This window comes from Microcebus murinus, chromosome 1 (assembly GCF_040939455.1).
Source record: "Microcebus murinus isolate Inina chromosome 1, M.murinus_Inina_mat1.0, whole genome shotgun sequence".
Taxonomy (NCBI): domain Eukaryota; kingdom Metazoa; phylum Chordata; class Mammalia; order Primates; family Cheirogaleidae; genus Microcebus; species Microcebus murinus.
The window spans coordinates 145,731,006-145,745,405 of record NC_134104.1 but is presented as its reverse complement, the minus strand read 5'-3'; the positions used below and the strand labels follow the sequence as shown (position 1 = coordinate 145,745,405).

Here is a 14,400-nt window from a genome sequence, read left to right as displayed (position 1 = left end):
TCTGACTGAGGAAATGTGCACTTTGGGCTCCTCTGAAGATTGCTCTATTGCCTGGGGCTGTGAGCACCGTTGTCTGCAGACTGTCTCTTTTCTAGAAAGGCTCAGAAGACCTTGCCGTCATCTCACTGTGTGATTCAGCAGATGGTGGAAAGCCCACCTTGCCAGATGGAGGTTGGGCAGGAAGGAGGCTGGGAGCTTAGGGGAAGCCCTAGAAAATATGGGCTGGCACTTTTGCTGGCACATATAAATAACTGAACACTCAAAGAAAGGTTGCTTGGTTTGCATGTCCTTAAATCCGGACAGACTTAGGGTTACCAGGACAAATGGAGATCGTGCGTAGAGAGGAAAGTAAGGTGCAAGTGGAAAAGACAGGCAAGGGGAAGAGAGATGAAGGAGCAAAATGCTCCGATATTTCTCCTTCTCTTTATGCCCCAGAATTCCGGGAGCTCCTCGGAGGCACATTGTTGGAGGGACGTTAACTGCTAGAATTCTCCTTCTGCCTTAATGCTGGACAGGAGACCCATGAGTCTGGTAGCATCTTGGCGTGCTCTGTTCCAGCCTGGGCAGATATTCCAGGACCATGTCTTCTCATCCTTGGCCTTCCCTTTAAACCAGAAGACATGACATTTGTTTAGAGTTCTGCACACCCTTGATCTCACTTGGCCAGTGCTCTTGACAGTCATGTGAGGTATGTGTGGTCATCCTTAGCCCTCCACCTTACAGATGAGGAAACCAAAGCCTAGATGGTGAAGTGGCTTATACTAAGTCAAACAGCCAGTGAGTGGTGGAGCTGGGATGCAACCCCAAGGGCTCTTTCTATAGTCATGGGCCACCTCCTCTTTAGAAGCTCCTGTTTTGAAGAGCAGCAGGAAAAAGGAGCGAAGATGTGTCAGCAAGCAAGCAGGAGGAGCTGGTACCTATCATTTTAATCATTAAAGCCCTGGCAAGTGTAGTTAGACACACCATTAGTTAAAATATTTAAAGCAGTAAGAAGCAGCATCAATAAAATATCAAAATCAGAGGGCACAGAAGCAAAGCCATATCATGCCACCTATCAATCTGGGGTGACTCACCTCAAAGAGAGGTTTGCTGGTGCCCTAAAATTGTCTGTCTATTCAAAGGAAGGACACAGAATCCCCCAAAGCAGGTCTTCGTCTCCTGGGCTTATAGGTTTTAAAGAACCCTGTGGCTTGTTTCATTGCTGTGGAGACAAAGAAAAATATCCTAGTCCACCATTTTCCCTTCCACCAGACCAGTAAGTTCTAGCAACTCACCAAAGGAAGGTTGAGGGTTGGCAGTGGCTGAAGAAGTACTGGTGCCTAAGCCAAGGCGGCCCTTGCCCTGATGTCTTTGGGCCTGGGTGCCAAAGTCTGTCTCTCCTGTCTGAAAACATGCCAGATTACATGGTCAAGTGCTACGTTTTGCAAATCTGAAAGGAGCCATGAGATGAGAGACAGGAGTGACCCTCACTCTGATGGCATTTGAAATTGATGGCCTTGGGGACAGATAAGGGGACAGCCAGATTACAGTTAAATGGAAAGAGGGAGGTCTTGGGTGTTCATGTGAGAAGCCTGTGAGTGACAGGTTGCTGTCCAGGGGCTGCTTCATTCTCAGAGCCCAGGGAGTCATGCTAGGAGGAAATGGGCACAGGTTCAGTGGTCTTCAGTGGGGCTCACCTGGGCACTTTGGGTGGGACGAGGTGCCATTTGGCAGGTCTGTCCTGTGTTTGGCATCCCTGGACCTTCCCACTAAAGGCCAGCAGAGCCCCCTGTCATTGCGACAGACAACCCAAAGCACCCACACACATTTCCACAGGCCTTCTGCAGAAGCAGTGCCTTCCTCTACTGCCAGTTAAGAACAGCAGGCAGATTTGCCTCTGTGTCCCTGGAGGGAATGGGAGAGCAAGTCCAGGAACCTTGGTGACTTTTTTCTTGAAGATCATCAAGGTTGGAATGGAGTGGTTATTTCATGTGGAACTGCTCAGACGTGAGGAGTTGGTCTCCAATATGGACTCTCTAGGTCACCTACTCTTCTAAGATCCATTACAAAGTTTTCATTAATAATTGAAATAATTTAAAATGGTCTGCTGAATATGAATGTCCAAACTCAATTTCTTTCTCTTCGGATTCTCTTCTAGTCCTTGTCTCTATAGGCACATACCATGGAGTACGATATTAGGGGTTTTGTCTTCCCCAGTTATTACTCTATACTCCCATTTTTGGTCTTTTCAGAGCTCCTGTTTTCTGCCTCTGTTTCCTCCAGAGTATCCCAGCAGGTGAATAGTCCACAGCCCAACACTTATCTTGAGACACAGGCCAGGTGGGGGCGTCTGTTGGCCTCCAGAGTCACAGTGTATCTGACCAGCAAGTACCTTGGGCTTCAGAATGACAACTCTGCAAATCAGAAGCAGTGGTTCTCATAAGCCAAGCCAGGCCTCAAACCATGGTCCCACTGAATTTTCTCTAAACGAACTCATGATAAATATTGTTTTGCCACTGCATATTAATTCCTGTTGTGTTTGATTTTTTGCAGACATTTATGGTGCTGAACAAAAAGAGAACAATCTACCGCTTCAGTGCCAAGCGCGCCTTGTTCATTTTGGGGCCTTTCAATTCAATCAGAAGTTTGGCCATTATAATCTCTGTCCATTCATATCCTTTTCTTGCACCTTTTACTAAGTCTAAGTCATGTGAAAAGTGCACAAGACCCAGGGCGTTCGTATGTTTATTGGGTGGAGGCAAATAGCTCATGCTTTCCACACAGATTGTCCGAGCGCCATGGCTGCATGGCAGAGACCATGCTGGGTGCTGGGGGTGAGCAAGGTGTGGGGGTCCTGACCTGGGGTTCCTGGGGCTCAGAAGGAGATAGACCAAAAAAGCAGGCAAGTGATCTCACTTTATTTAGTGAGATCAGTAGTATGGAAGTGGCCACGTGGAGAGGCACTATTGTGCTTTGGAGGCATCGAGGGTGGCTTCTTGGAGGAAGGAACATCTAGTTCACACCCAAACAAGGGTTGCAAACTGGAAACCCATGCACCACATGGAACTGATCAGTGTATTGTGTTGGACCTACACAGTGTGTAACACTTTTCAGAAACACTTTCTAACATGCATACTTCGGATTGCCAGCTTCTCTTGAAAATTGGAATCTCTGGCAAGGCCAGTCCCATATTCCTACCTGGGAAAAATTGGTATAGCGAGAAACTGATGTTTCTCCTAGCAGGAGCATGTAAGCTCTGTTTCGCCACAACTACACCCCTCCTGCGGCTCAACATCAGCCCATTGCCCCCATTTGTGTGACTTGCCAGGCTCTTAAGACTTACAGCTTGCAAGCTCAATCTTAAAGGGTAAAGGCAGGTAGGAATTTTCAAGCATTCCTGGTACATGCAGGAGGTGGGGGAGATACCAGGCAGTTTTAGACAGGGGGGAGGAGAAAAAGACATGGATCAGTAGACACAAAATATTGAGGAGAATGGTGATGCATAACTATTTAGGTAGGGCTCCCTAGAAGCAGAGCCTGAGATGGAGAGTCTTATTTAAGTGATTTAATGGGTGAGGGCTCTCTGGAGAAGGAGAGAGGGAAGCAGGTTGTACAAGAGGGGCAGAACCAAGCAAGGATGTGGTCTCAGCTGAGTCCCCTTTAGCCTGATCCCATGGGGAACTCTGGAGCACGTCTTGCTCACAGAACTGCCTGACTTTGAAGCAAGGGTCTGGGTCAGCCAGACACGTGGAAGGGGGTGTGTCCCTCTGCAGGTAAGGAGGCTGCCATTCAGCAGGGGACGGTTCTCCAGAGAAGGGGACAGTTCTCAGCCAACACTCACAGTCAGAGGACAGATGCACCCGTGGAAAAGGGGACCAGGAGTGGCGCCCACAGACTTCGCCATGGTAACTAATGACACATGCCACCTGCAGTGTATCTGCCTTAACGGATGATGGCCACATTGTTCAGCATGTTCATCATCTGCACAGTCACCATTAACTGTGTGTTCATGGCCACAAGGTTTGGTAACTACAGCAACACAGATCCTCCCGAGTAAGTTCCTCCTCCACTCGCCCGTGCTGAGTTTCTCAACAAACACACCTAAAAAAAAAAGAGTTTCGATGACAATAGAGTTCTTAGAAAGACAGAAAGAAAAAGTCACCAGTGATTCCAATTCCCCCATACAAAGGATGGCAGAGTCAGTTTTATTTTTGTACATACTTTAATAATTGTCTTTAAACATCTTTGAAAGGTCTTTAAAGGTCTTCGAACTATTTTTTTTCCTTTTTGTTGCTGATTTGTAGATATACCACAATTTATAGATATACCACAATTTATTTTCTCATTTATCTATTGGTGAACACTTGTGTCTTTTTCAGTTTGGGGTTATTATGAATAAAATTGCTATTAACATAAAATTACGTTTGTACTAAACACATACAATTTTATATTTAGATTTTAAGTGGTTCTCTTTGTGTTTACATAGGTTTTGTAGGAATTCTTTTGATGCCTATATAATATTTTACCAGAATAAACCACCATTTGCTTAAACACTCTGGTATTTTAGTAACACAAATGGCATTGTCAGAAGCATCTTTTTGCAGAAAGCTATTTTTTAATTATTGTTTTTGTCAGGGTGGATTCTTAAAAATGGGTTTCCTAGATCAAAAGATACATTTTAATGCTTTAAAAATATATGTAGATAAAAGATTTTGCAAAAAGCTTGTATCATTTTACTCTGCTATCAGCAGTACATTGTAATAACCAATCATATTACATTTTTGCCAACATTAATTTTTTCTTCTCTGATTTATGGAGTTAAAATATTTAAATTTCTTTAATTTCCAGATAGATTAGACCTTTTATTTTTGATGTTTTTGCTTCTGAATTATGTATTCCCATCTTCGCCCATGTATCAATTTCATTTATTTTCTGGTCAGTTTGAGTGAGTTCTTTGTGTAATTAAAATATTAACTTTTTGTCATTTTTAATTGGCTTCTCAGACATACAAATTTATTTTTTAACTTAGAAAGCTTTATATTTTGATAAATATTTTCTTCTATGTTGTCCTAGTTTTTCCAGTTTAACATATTTACTGCTTTAATCTTTCAGGAATATGTTGAATAATCAATTGAACAAATAGATTATTTCTATCACATATTTAACTATGTGATAGAAACCTCTGCAGTCAACATATAAACCATTTTCATTACCACAAAAAGTTTCCTCTGCCTCTTTGTAGTCAATCCCCTTACCCTGACTCCCAACCCCAGGTAAACACTGGTCCGCTTTCTGTCATTCTAGACTAGTTTTGCCTTTTCTAGAATGTTATATATATGGAATCATATGGTATGTATGATACTATACGTTTGTGTTTGCTTTCTTTCACTTAGCATAATGCTTTGAGATGCATCCACGTTGTTGTATATATCACTAATTTTTTTTTTCCTTTTTGTTGTTGATTTGTATTCCATTTTATGGATATACCACAATTTATCTTCTCATTTCTCTATTGATGAACACTTGGGTCTTTTCCAGTTTGGGGCTATTATGACTAAAATTGCTATGGACATTTCTGTAGAAAAGTCTCTTTGTAGGTATATGTTTGCATTTCTTTAGGATAAATACCTAGATGTGCAGTTGACAGATCTTTTCATAAAGTATATGTGTAACTTTGTAAGCAACTGCCAAACTTTCCCAAAGTGACTGAATCATTGTATGAAAGTTAATTTATGAAATTTTCAAAGTCTCGATTACATTTTTCATTCAATTTACTTTGATTTTAATTTGCTCTTCAATTTCTAGCTTCTTAAGGTGAAAGCTTAAATAGTTGGTTTTATGTCTTTCTTCTTTTCTTATACAATTGTATAGAGCTATAAATTTCTGTCCAAGCACTGCTTTAGCTACATCCCATAGATTCCAATGCATTGTTTTGTATTTTTATTACTTTTCAGTTCAAAATATTCCATACTATTCCTCGTGATTTCTTCTATGTCCCGTGTGTTCTTTAGCAGTGTGTTTGTTAAATTTCCAGATATTTCATCTTTTTCTAGTTGTCTAATTGCTATTGATCTTCAATTTAATTTAGTTATGGTCAGAGAACATACTCTGTAAGATTTCAATTTTTTGAAATCAAGAGAAACTTGTTTTAGAGTTTGTCTTGGGAAATCTTTCATGTGTGCTTGAAAAGACTGTGGATTCTGCAGTTATTTGGTATGATATTCCATAAATAGTTGTTAGGTTAAGGTGGTTGATAGTATAATTTAGATCTTTTATAGTTTTACTTATTTTTTACCTAGTACTTTTAGGAATTACTGAACGAGAGGTTTGAAATATCCATCTGTGATTGTGGATTTGTCTATTTTTTCTCTCTTTTTGTGAAATTTTGCTTTGTGTGTTTTGAAGCACTGTTATTAGGCACATATGGATTTGTGATTATTATATCTTCCTGATATATTCATTCTTTTATCATGATGAAATGTCTTCTTTGTCTCTAGTTATACTCATTTTAAGGTTTGTTTTGTCTGTTTTAATGTAATTACTCCAGTTTTCTTTTGTTGTTTGTTTGCATGGTATACCTTTTTCCATCCCTTTACTCTCAATCTTTTTACGTCTTTGTATGTATAGTGTATCTCTTATAAGCAGCAGATAGTTGATTTTTGCATTTTATGCAATCTATCAATCCAATCTCTGCCTTTTGATGGAATGTTTAGTTCATTTACTTTTAATATAGTGACATAGTTAGATTTGAACCTGCCATTTTTCTACTGTTTCTTTATTTCTCTCATCTGGGTTTTTGCTCCTTTGCTATTCATTGCTCCTCCATTCCTCCCTCCTTTTGTGTTAATCAGGTATGTTTTAGTATTTTACTTTAATTTTCTACTGGCTTTTTAGCTTTACTTTTTTGCATTATTTTTAAATGGTTGCTCCAGGAATTAAAATATGCATTCTTAATTTATCACAATGTACTGAGAGTTAATATTGAATTGCTTCAGGTAAAATACAGAATTCTTGTCACGGTTTAGTTTTCTATTTGTTTGTTATTTTGTCATATATTCATATCAACATACATAATAAACCCAACAATACAGTTTTGTTTTCAGTGGAAATATGTCTCTTAAAGACATCCCTTCCTGTAGATCAGTTATCTTCTGGTGTCATTTTCCTTCAATCTGAACAACTTCCTTTAACATTTCTTATGGTTCAATCCTTTTGGCAACACATCCTCAGTTTATAGTGATCTGAAAATGTCTTTATTTTCTATTCATTTTTGAGCAATAGTTTTATTGTATGTGGAATTGTTGCTTCACAGCTGTTTTTGGCACTTTAAGTATGTCGTTCCCAGGTTTTCTGGCCCTTGTTATTTAGCTGTCTCTCACTTGCTTCCAGGATTTGCTCCCTAACTTTTGAGCTGCTCTGAACTGCATCCTTTTGCATCTTAAATCTTCAGGGCTGCAGCCACTTGCCAATGTTGGGGTGGGAGAGAGGAAGTTGGAAAACAGTCTAAGACCAAAAATGTTAAGCATTTTAAAAATTCTTATGCATTGCATTACCTTCCTTTAAAAGGAACTTCTACTCCAGTTTCTGCCTCCTTTAGCTTACTTTCCAGGAATAACTGCCCATGTTAATATTTCTTTTCAGTTTAATACTCATTTTCCAATAAAGGGTTTGATCAACCACTTCACATCTCCATCACCAGAAGCAGGTGTCTATTGTCTCTTAATTTTGCTCTTGGTTTTTTTTTTTTTTCATGTAGTAAAATTTAACAAACTTTTCTCTTAAGCCTATGGATGTTGATTTATAATTATAAAGACTATCTCTAGCCTTAAGTTATAAAAGAACCCTCCCACATTTTCTTAGAGTGCTTTTATAGATTCTTTTTTTAAAAAAATCTTAAATCTTTAATTTGGAAGTATATCCAAGTATAGAATATAATAAGTAGATCTACCTTTAAATTTCCATCCCTGATGTCCATTGTCTATTCATTTATCCTAACACCGTTTATTAAATAGTCCACCTTTTCTTCCCTGATTTGAGATGTTACTTATATGTTTGTATTATTTCTGGATTTTCTCTTCTGTTACATTGGTCTGCATTTTCTTATACCAGAACCACGCTTTTAAACTATCAAGGCTGTCTAATGTTGTCATGTTGTAATATGCAGGAGTGCTAGAGACCCTCCTCCTTACTCCCCCTTTTAAGAATTTTTACAGCTCCTGTTGGTTTATTTTTCTACACGAATTTTATAGTCCGCTTGGTTAGTTTTATTGAAATGGTGATAGAATTTATAAATTAACCTAGAGGGACCTGACATCTTCATGAGGTTGGAACTAGTTGAGAACATGACACGTCTTTCATTTGTTAAAATCTTCTTTTGTGTCCTTCAGAATTGTTTTAAAGTTTTCTTCATATAGATCTTCCACATTTCTTGTTAAATTTATGTTTGTGGATTTTACTCCTTTTTTTGCCATTATAAATGTAATCTTTTATTATACCTTGTAACTAGTTGCTGTTGTTATATAAAACCATTGATATAGATAATCAATGTTATACATAAACATTTTATGTATATAATATTTTGTGCTATCTTTGATAACATTTGTTGTCAACATTTGTTTCCTCTGTTGATGGCTTGCATGGCTTCCCATCTTTTCCATGTTTTGAAATGTTTTCTGCAGCGTGGAAATGAGCCTTTTGTGTGTGTGTGAGAGAGAGAGAGAGAGAGAGAAAGAGAGAGAAAGAATATTATCCAGTAAAATCATTTATATCATTTATATCTGAAAATCTTTTTTTCTAGGGATGGGGCAGGGTATAAGGAATTAAATAGTTGAACAGGAAAAATTTATTAATAACATGTTCATTTTTCCCTTGGTCATTGATCTTCTTTAGTTTGAAGATTCCTCTGAATATTTTGCTATATGTTTTTTCTCATTTATCATTTTGTTCATATATTTTCTCTTTTTTGTGATTAGTTTTCCTAGGAGCTTCCCTTTTATATGTTTTTCTAAAACTATCTCTTAAATTCTACCTTAAAATATAAAACTTTTTGTTCTATCTTCTTTTATTTCCTTCATCATACATTCATAAGGACTTAACGTTTTCTAAAATTAGAATTTGAATGTTTAATTCATGCATTTTCCTTCTTTTTGTAAATAATGAAAATATTTATTGGGTCAATGCTTAAGGGTACAACTTTGCCTATGCCTTATAGATTTTAATATGTGACATTTCGGTTATTAATATTTTCCAAATGTCTTTTGTATTCTGTTTTTCCTTTCTCCTTGACTCGGTTCTTTGCAGATTCCTTTTTAAGGATGTTGATAGTAGTATTCATAGTGTGTAGTTGGCAAATTCCAAGTACTGTACTACCTCTCCTGCATTAGTTATGTTTGCAGCTATATATTTCCTTTCAGATACTCTAGGAATTCAGAGTTCAGGTTCAGGCAGACGTGAGAAGCTTCTTCTTCATGGAATGGCTTATCTATTATTTATAAAATGAGTAGGACAATTACTCATTTACTCTGTCTCAGGCTTGAGTGACTTGGGCACAGAGGTAAGAAAGTATTCATGCCATACTTCTAGTTGTGATGGCAGGAGCAGCTGTTTGTGCCTCTCGTGGGGAGTGGGACCAAGGACTCCCAGACCTTGGAAGAACTGATCAAGGAATGCACATTGGCAGGAAAGGGGCGCCGTGAGTGTGGGTGCCCCAGGGAGAGATGGATTGATGACCCTTACCCCTGCAAGCTGGGTGTTGCTCATTCTCATTATACTGCTTTAGGAAATGTTTATATTTTCAAATTGTTCCACAGATTTTCAGTGCGACGTTGGGAAGGTAGTCTCCAGTCACTTCTACACTACCTTTTTCCTAGAAGTATTCTCTAAATCATGACTGTTTCTCCTTTACTTGGTTCTAATGGTTTCTGGGACATGGATTAGAGGTCAGACTTTGGAGATTGCCTTTTCTTTGACTACAAGGTCTGATCTGGTCTATTTGTCTCTGGAAAATTCTCCCTGCTGAGTGGTATCTTTGTAGGGTTGGTCCCTCTCTGTTGCTGCGTGGAATCTGGAATCTGGTTAAGGCTAGATAATTTAGGGACTGTGTCTTGGGGAGGGCATGGATAGCCCTGGGAATAGAAACCATCCTGGCAGTGTCATTGCCCTTTGGAGACTTGGCTGTTGTATGCAGACCTCATTGAGAGTGCAGGGGCTGCTGCACTCATTGCTTACTGCAGCTTCCCTGGAAGCCTTTGTGATCAGCAGGGCAGGACTTATGGAGGAGAAAGATCAGGATGGGCTATTGTTCCCACAGCAGTGGTTTGCCCTGCCCAGCACTTGTGGTGAGATGCTACTGAGTCTTATCTCTCTGTTATGGGAAGCAGTGGACCAACTGGAAGCTGATTTGCTCCAAGGCTATTTCACTACTAAAAGACCCATAAGGCAGAGATACGAAAGAACCCTTTTCTAGGCTATAAGGAAACAGAGAGGCAGGGGTAAGGGAGGAGGGGAAGGTGCTTCTCTCCCCGGGTGGCCTTTGGACAAGCAGTGAATGAGTGAAAATGGGGCTGGGAGGAGGCTGTTGAAAATGTCCTTAGATAAGGAGGCAACAGCTTTCTGTTGGTGGGCTTGGCTCTACTTTATATCAGATGTCACCTTGGTCTGCTTTTCCCACCATTGGGCCGGGTTTCAGCTGGAGAAGAGAGAATGAGGAGGCTAGTGGTGGGAAGCTAGATGGTCAAGCAGGAATGGTAGCCAGGGTCTTCTGTCTCATTTGCTTGAGCTCTAGATGAAGATTTGCAAAATCCCTCAAACCTGCAATTACAGCTTTTTATCAGAGTACCTATAATTTTATAATTTATTCCTGGGTTTAAAAGGTGATATTTCAGAACAGACACTATTTAATCTGATGTGTTCACTTATCACCTAAAAAGTGAGCAGCCTAGAAAAAGCCTAAAGCGAAGAGAAGCTCTTGCCTATGGCAGCCTCATGACCGTTTCTGCTCCTGGACTTGGCTTCTTTGGGGTTATTGAAGTTTCCAAGATCTTGGTTCTTTAGCTTTGAGGACTAATAGTGGCTGGATATTCTACCAGAAAAGAGGTCCACTTCTTTTACTCTGAACCGACATCTTGTATGACTGATTTGATTATTTCAGTCCCATATGTATGTGGTGTGTGCTTGTGTGTACAAACTCAGTATTTTTGATAGCTTGGGATTATATCAAAAGATATAAGCTATATTTTGGAGGGGTAAAAGGAAAAAGGGAAATAAAATTAGAGAATTATTAGTCTTAGTCCATTTTGGGTTGCTATAACAGAATACTATAGGCTGGGTAATTGATAAAGAACAGAAATGTATTATAACAGTTCTGGAGGCTGAGAAGTCCCAGGTTGGGGGAACTTCATCTGGCAAGGACCTTCTTGTGTCATCCCATGGCAGAAGATGGAAGGGCAAAAAGGCACATGCAAGAGAGCAAGAGCAGAGAGACCTAAACTTGCATTTTGTCAGGAACCCATTCCTAAGATAAGGGCTTTAATCCACTCATGAGGGAAGAGCCTTCATGGCTGAGTCACCTTTTAATGTTCCCATCTCTTAATACCATCACAATGGCAATTAAATTTCAACATAAGTTTTGGAAGGGACATTCAAACCATAGCAAAGATAGAACATAATGTAAGATTCAGGGAAGAAAAAGGAAAAACAGAGGGTTTTTTTCTTAAATGTGGTAAAATGCATATAACAAAAAATGTATAATTTTAAGTTCAGTGGATTTAGCTATGTTCACATTGTTGCACAACATTACCATCATCTGCCTCTTGAACTGTTTTCATCTTGCACAACTGAAACTCTCTATCCATGAAACACTAAGCCTCCATCCCCCCTTCCCTTCAGCCCCTGCCTCATATGAGTGGAACTAGACAGTATTTGTCTCTGGTGACTGGTATATTTCACTTAGCATAATGACTTCTAGGTTCATTCATGTTGTAGAATGTGATAAAATGTCCTTTCTTTTTAAGGCTGATTAATATTTCTTCACATGTATACATCAAATTTTGTTCATCTATTCATCTGTCAAAGGACATTTGGGTTGCTTCCACCTCTTGCCTATTGTGAATAGTGCTATGAACATGGCTGCACAAATATCTCCTCAGGACTCTGCTTTCAATTCTTTTGTATATATACCTAAAAGTGGATTTGTTGGATTATATTGCAGGTGTATTTTACATTTTTTGAGGAATCTCGATACTGTTTTCCATAGGCATTGCACCATTTTACAATAGTATACCAGCATTCCAATTTCTCCACTTCTTCACCAATACATGCTATTTTTTTTAATAGTAGTCATAGTAATGGGTGTGAGGTCATCTCGCTGTGGTTTTGATTTACTTTCTCTAATGATTGGTGATGTTGAGCATCTTTTCATATGCTTGTTGGTCATTTGCATGTCATCTTTGGAGAAATATCTATTTAAGTCATTTGGCCACTTTTAAATTGGGTTATTTAATTTTTTGTCATTGAGTTGTAGGAGTTCTTTTTTTTTTTTTTTGAGACAGAGTCTTGCTTTGTCGTCCAGGCTAGAGTGAGTGCCATGGCGTCAGCCTAGCTCACAGCAACCTCAAACTCCTGGGCTCAAGCGATCCTCCTGCCTCAACCTCCCGAGTAGCTGGGACTACAGGCATGCGCCACCATGCCCGGCTAATTTTATATATATATATATATATATATATATATATATATATATATATATATATATCAGTTGGCCAATTAATTTCTTTCTATTTATAGTAGAGACGGGGTTTCACTCTTGCTCAGGCTGGTTTTGAACTCCTGACCTTGAGCAATCCGCCCGCCTCGGCCTCCCAGAGAGCTAGGATTACAGGCATGAGCCACCGCGCCTGGCCTGTAGGAGTTCTTTATACATTCTGGATATTAACCCCTTGTCAGATAAATGATTTGCAGATATTTTCTTTTATAGGTTTTGTTTTTTCAGTTCTTACATTCATGTCTTTAACCCATTTTGAGTTAATTTTTGCATATGGTGTAAGGTAAGGTTCTAACTTCATTTTTTTGCATGTGGATTTCCAGCTTTCTCAACACCATTTGTTGAAAAGATTGTCCTTTTCTCATTGAAGGGTCTTGGCACTCTTGTTGAAAATCATTTGATCATGTATGTGAAAGTTTATTTCTGGGCTCTCTATTCTAATCCATTGGTCTGTCTTTATGTTAGTACCACACAGTTGTGATTACTGTAGCTTTGTAATAAGTTTTGATATCAGGAAGTATGAGACCTCCAACTTTGTTCTTTGTTTTCAAGATGGTTTGGGCTATTCTGGGTCCCTTGGAATTCTATATGAATTTTAGGATGAATTCTTATATTTCTGTAAATATGCCATTGGAAGTTTGATAGGGATTGCACTGAGTCTGTAGATCACTTTGGGTAGTGTGATATCTTAACAACATTAAATCTTCCAACCTATGAACACAGGACATGGAAAGATCCAGTTTTTTTCATTGTCATTTACTCTTTATTGTTTCTCACCATCATCTCCTTCTGTACATCAGAGTAGCAGCTCTAGAATGGTGCTGACAAAGTACAACCTCCATGAGTCCTAGGGCCTCATGTTGGCTGAAACTACTTTCAAGAACACTGCCATAAAGCTAGGCCTTAAAAAGCGGCTTGGTGACTTTATCTATGGGCCTGTTTCTTGGAAATTCTAAATACTAGATCTTGCTTGAAGAACTTGTCTTTCTGAACTCTGGTTTGCTGAGGATCACAATGTTAGATGTCACATTGAAATGGAATAAAATATCAAGGTCAGATGTGACAAAAGAGCTTTCTGCTTTTCACTTCACTTATAATGTTCTTTCTTTTTCTAAATGATTTGCTTTGTAGGTATGTCTTCACTGGGATTTATATTTTTGAAGCTTTGGTAAAAATATTGGCAAGAGGTTTCATTCTGGATGAATTTTCTTTCCTTCGAGATCCATGGAACTGGTTGGACTCCATTGTCATTGGAACAGCGTAAGAATGTTAAAGGTTTTTACTGAAGGGACTTGGGGTGGGAAAGGAGCCCCTTTGCTGCCATCAGGGCTCTGTGTGCCCATGTGAGTGGCTGAGTGTGGCCTAATAATGCCTAGAGCTCTGAGTGCTGTGTTGGTAGGCTCTGAACAGCACCATGCAGCTAATTGACCAGAGGCCTCCACATACAAACCCATTTCTAAGTCAATAGTCATGCTTTCATTTCTTCAGCCATTTACTCACAACACTGGGCAGTTATGGGCCAGGCTCTGTGCAAGATATGGGGGTTGTAACAATGAAAAGAAAAGACATGACTCTCAACCCCATGAAGCTCACAGTTGAGATGGGAAGAGGACAATTAGTGACAATTACAATATAGTATGTTAGAGTACCAGAAAAGGCTATGT

General features: G+C 39.1%; 1 protein-coding gene across 1 annotated transcript in view; it reads left to right on the top strand.

Annotated features, from left to right (window-relative positions):
• Positions 1-14,400, top strand: part of SCN11A (sodium voltage-gated channel alpha subunit 11) — a 79,135-nt gene that overhangs the window by 1,002 nt on the left and 63,733 nt on the right. Inside the window, exons 2-4 of the mRNA XM_075994292.1 lie at positions 2,533-2,651; positions 3,940-4,032; positions 13,868-13,996. Coding sequence (XP_075850407.1) covers positions 2,533-2,651; positions 3,940-4,032; positions 13,868-13,996 — 341 coding nt within the window. The remainder of the gene's footprint in view (positions 1-2,532; positions 2,652-3,939; positions 4,033-13,867; positions 13,997-14,400) is intronic.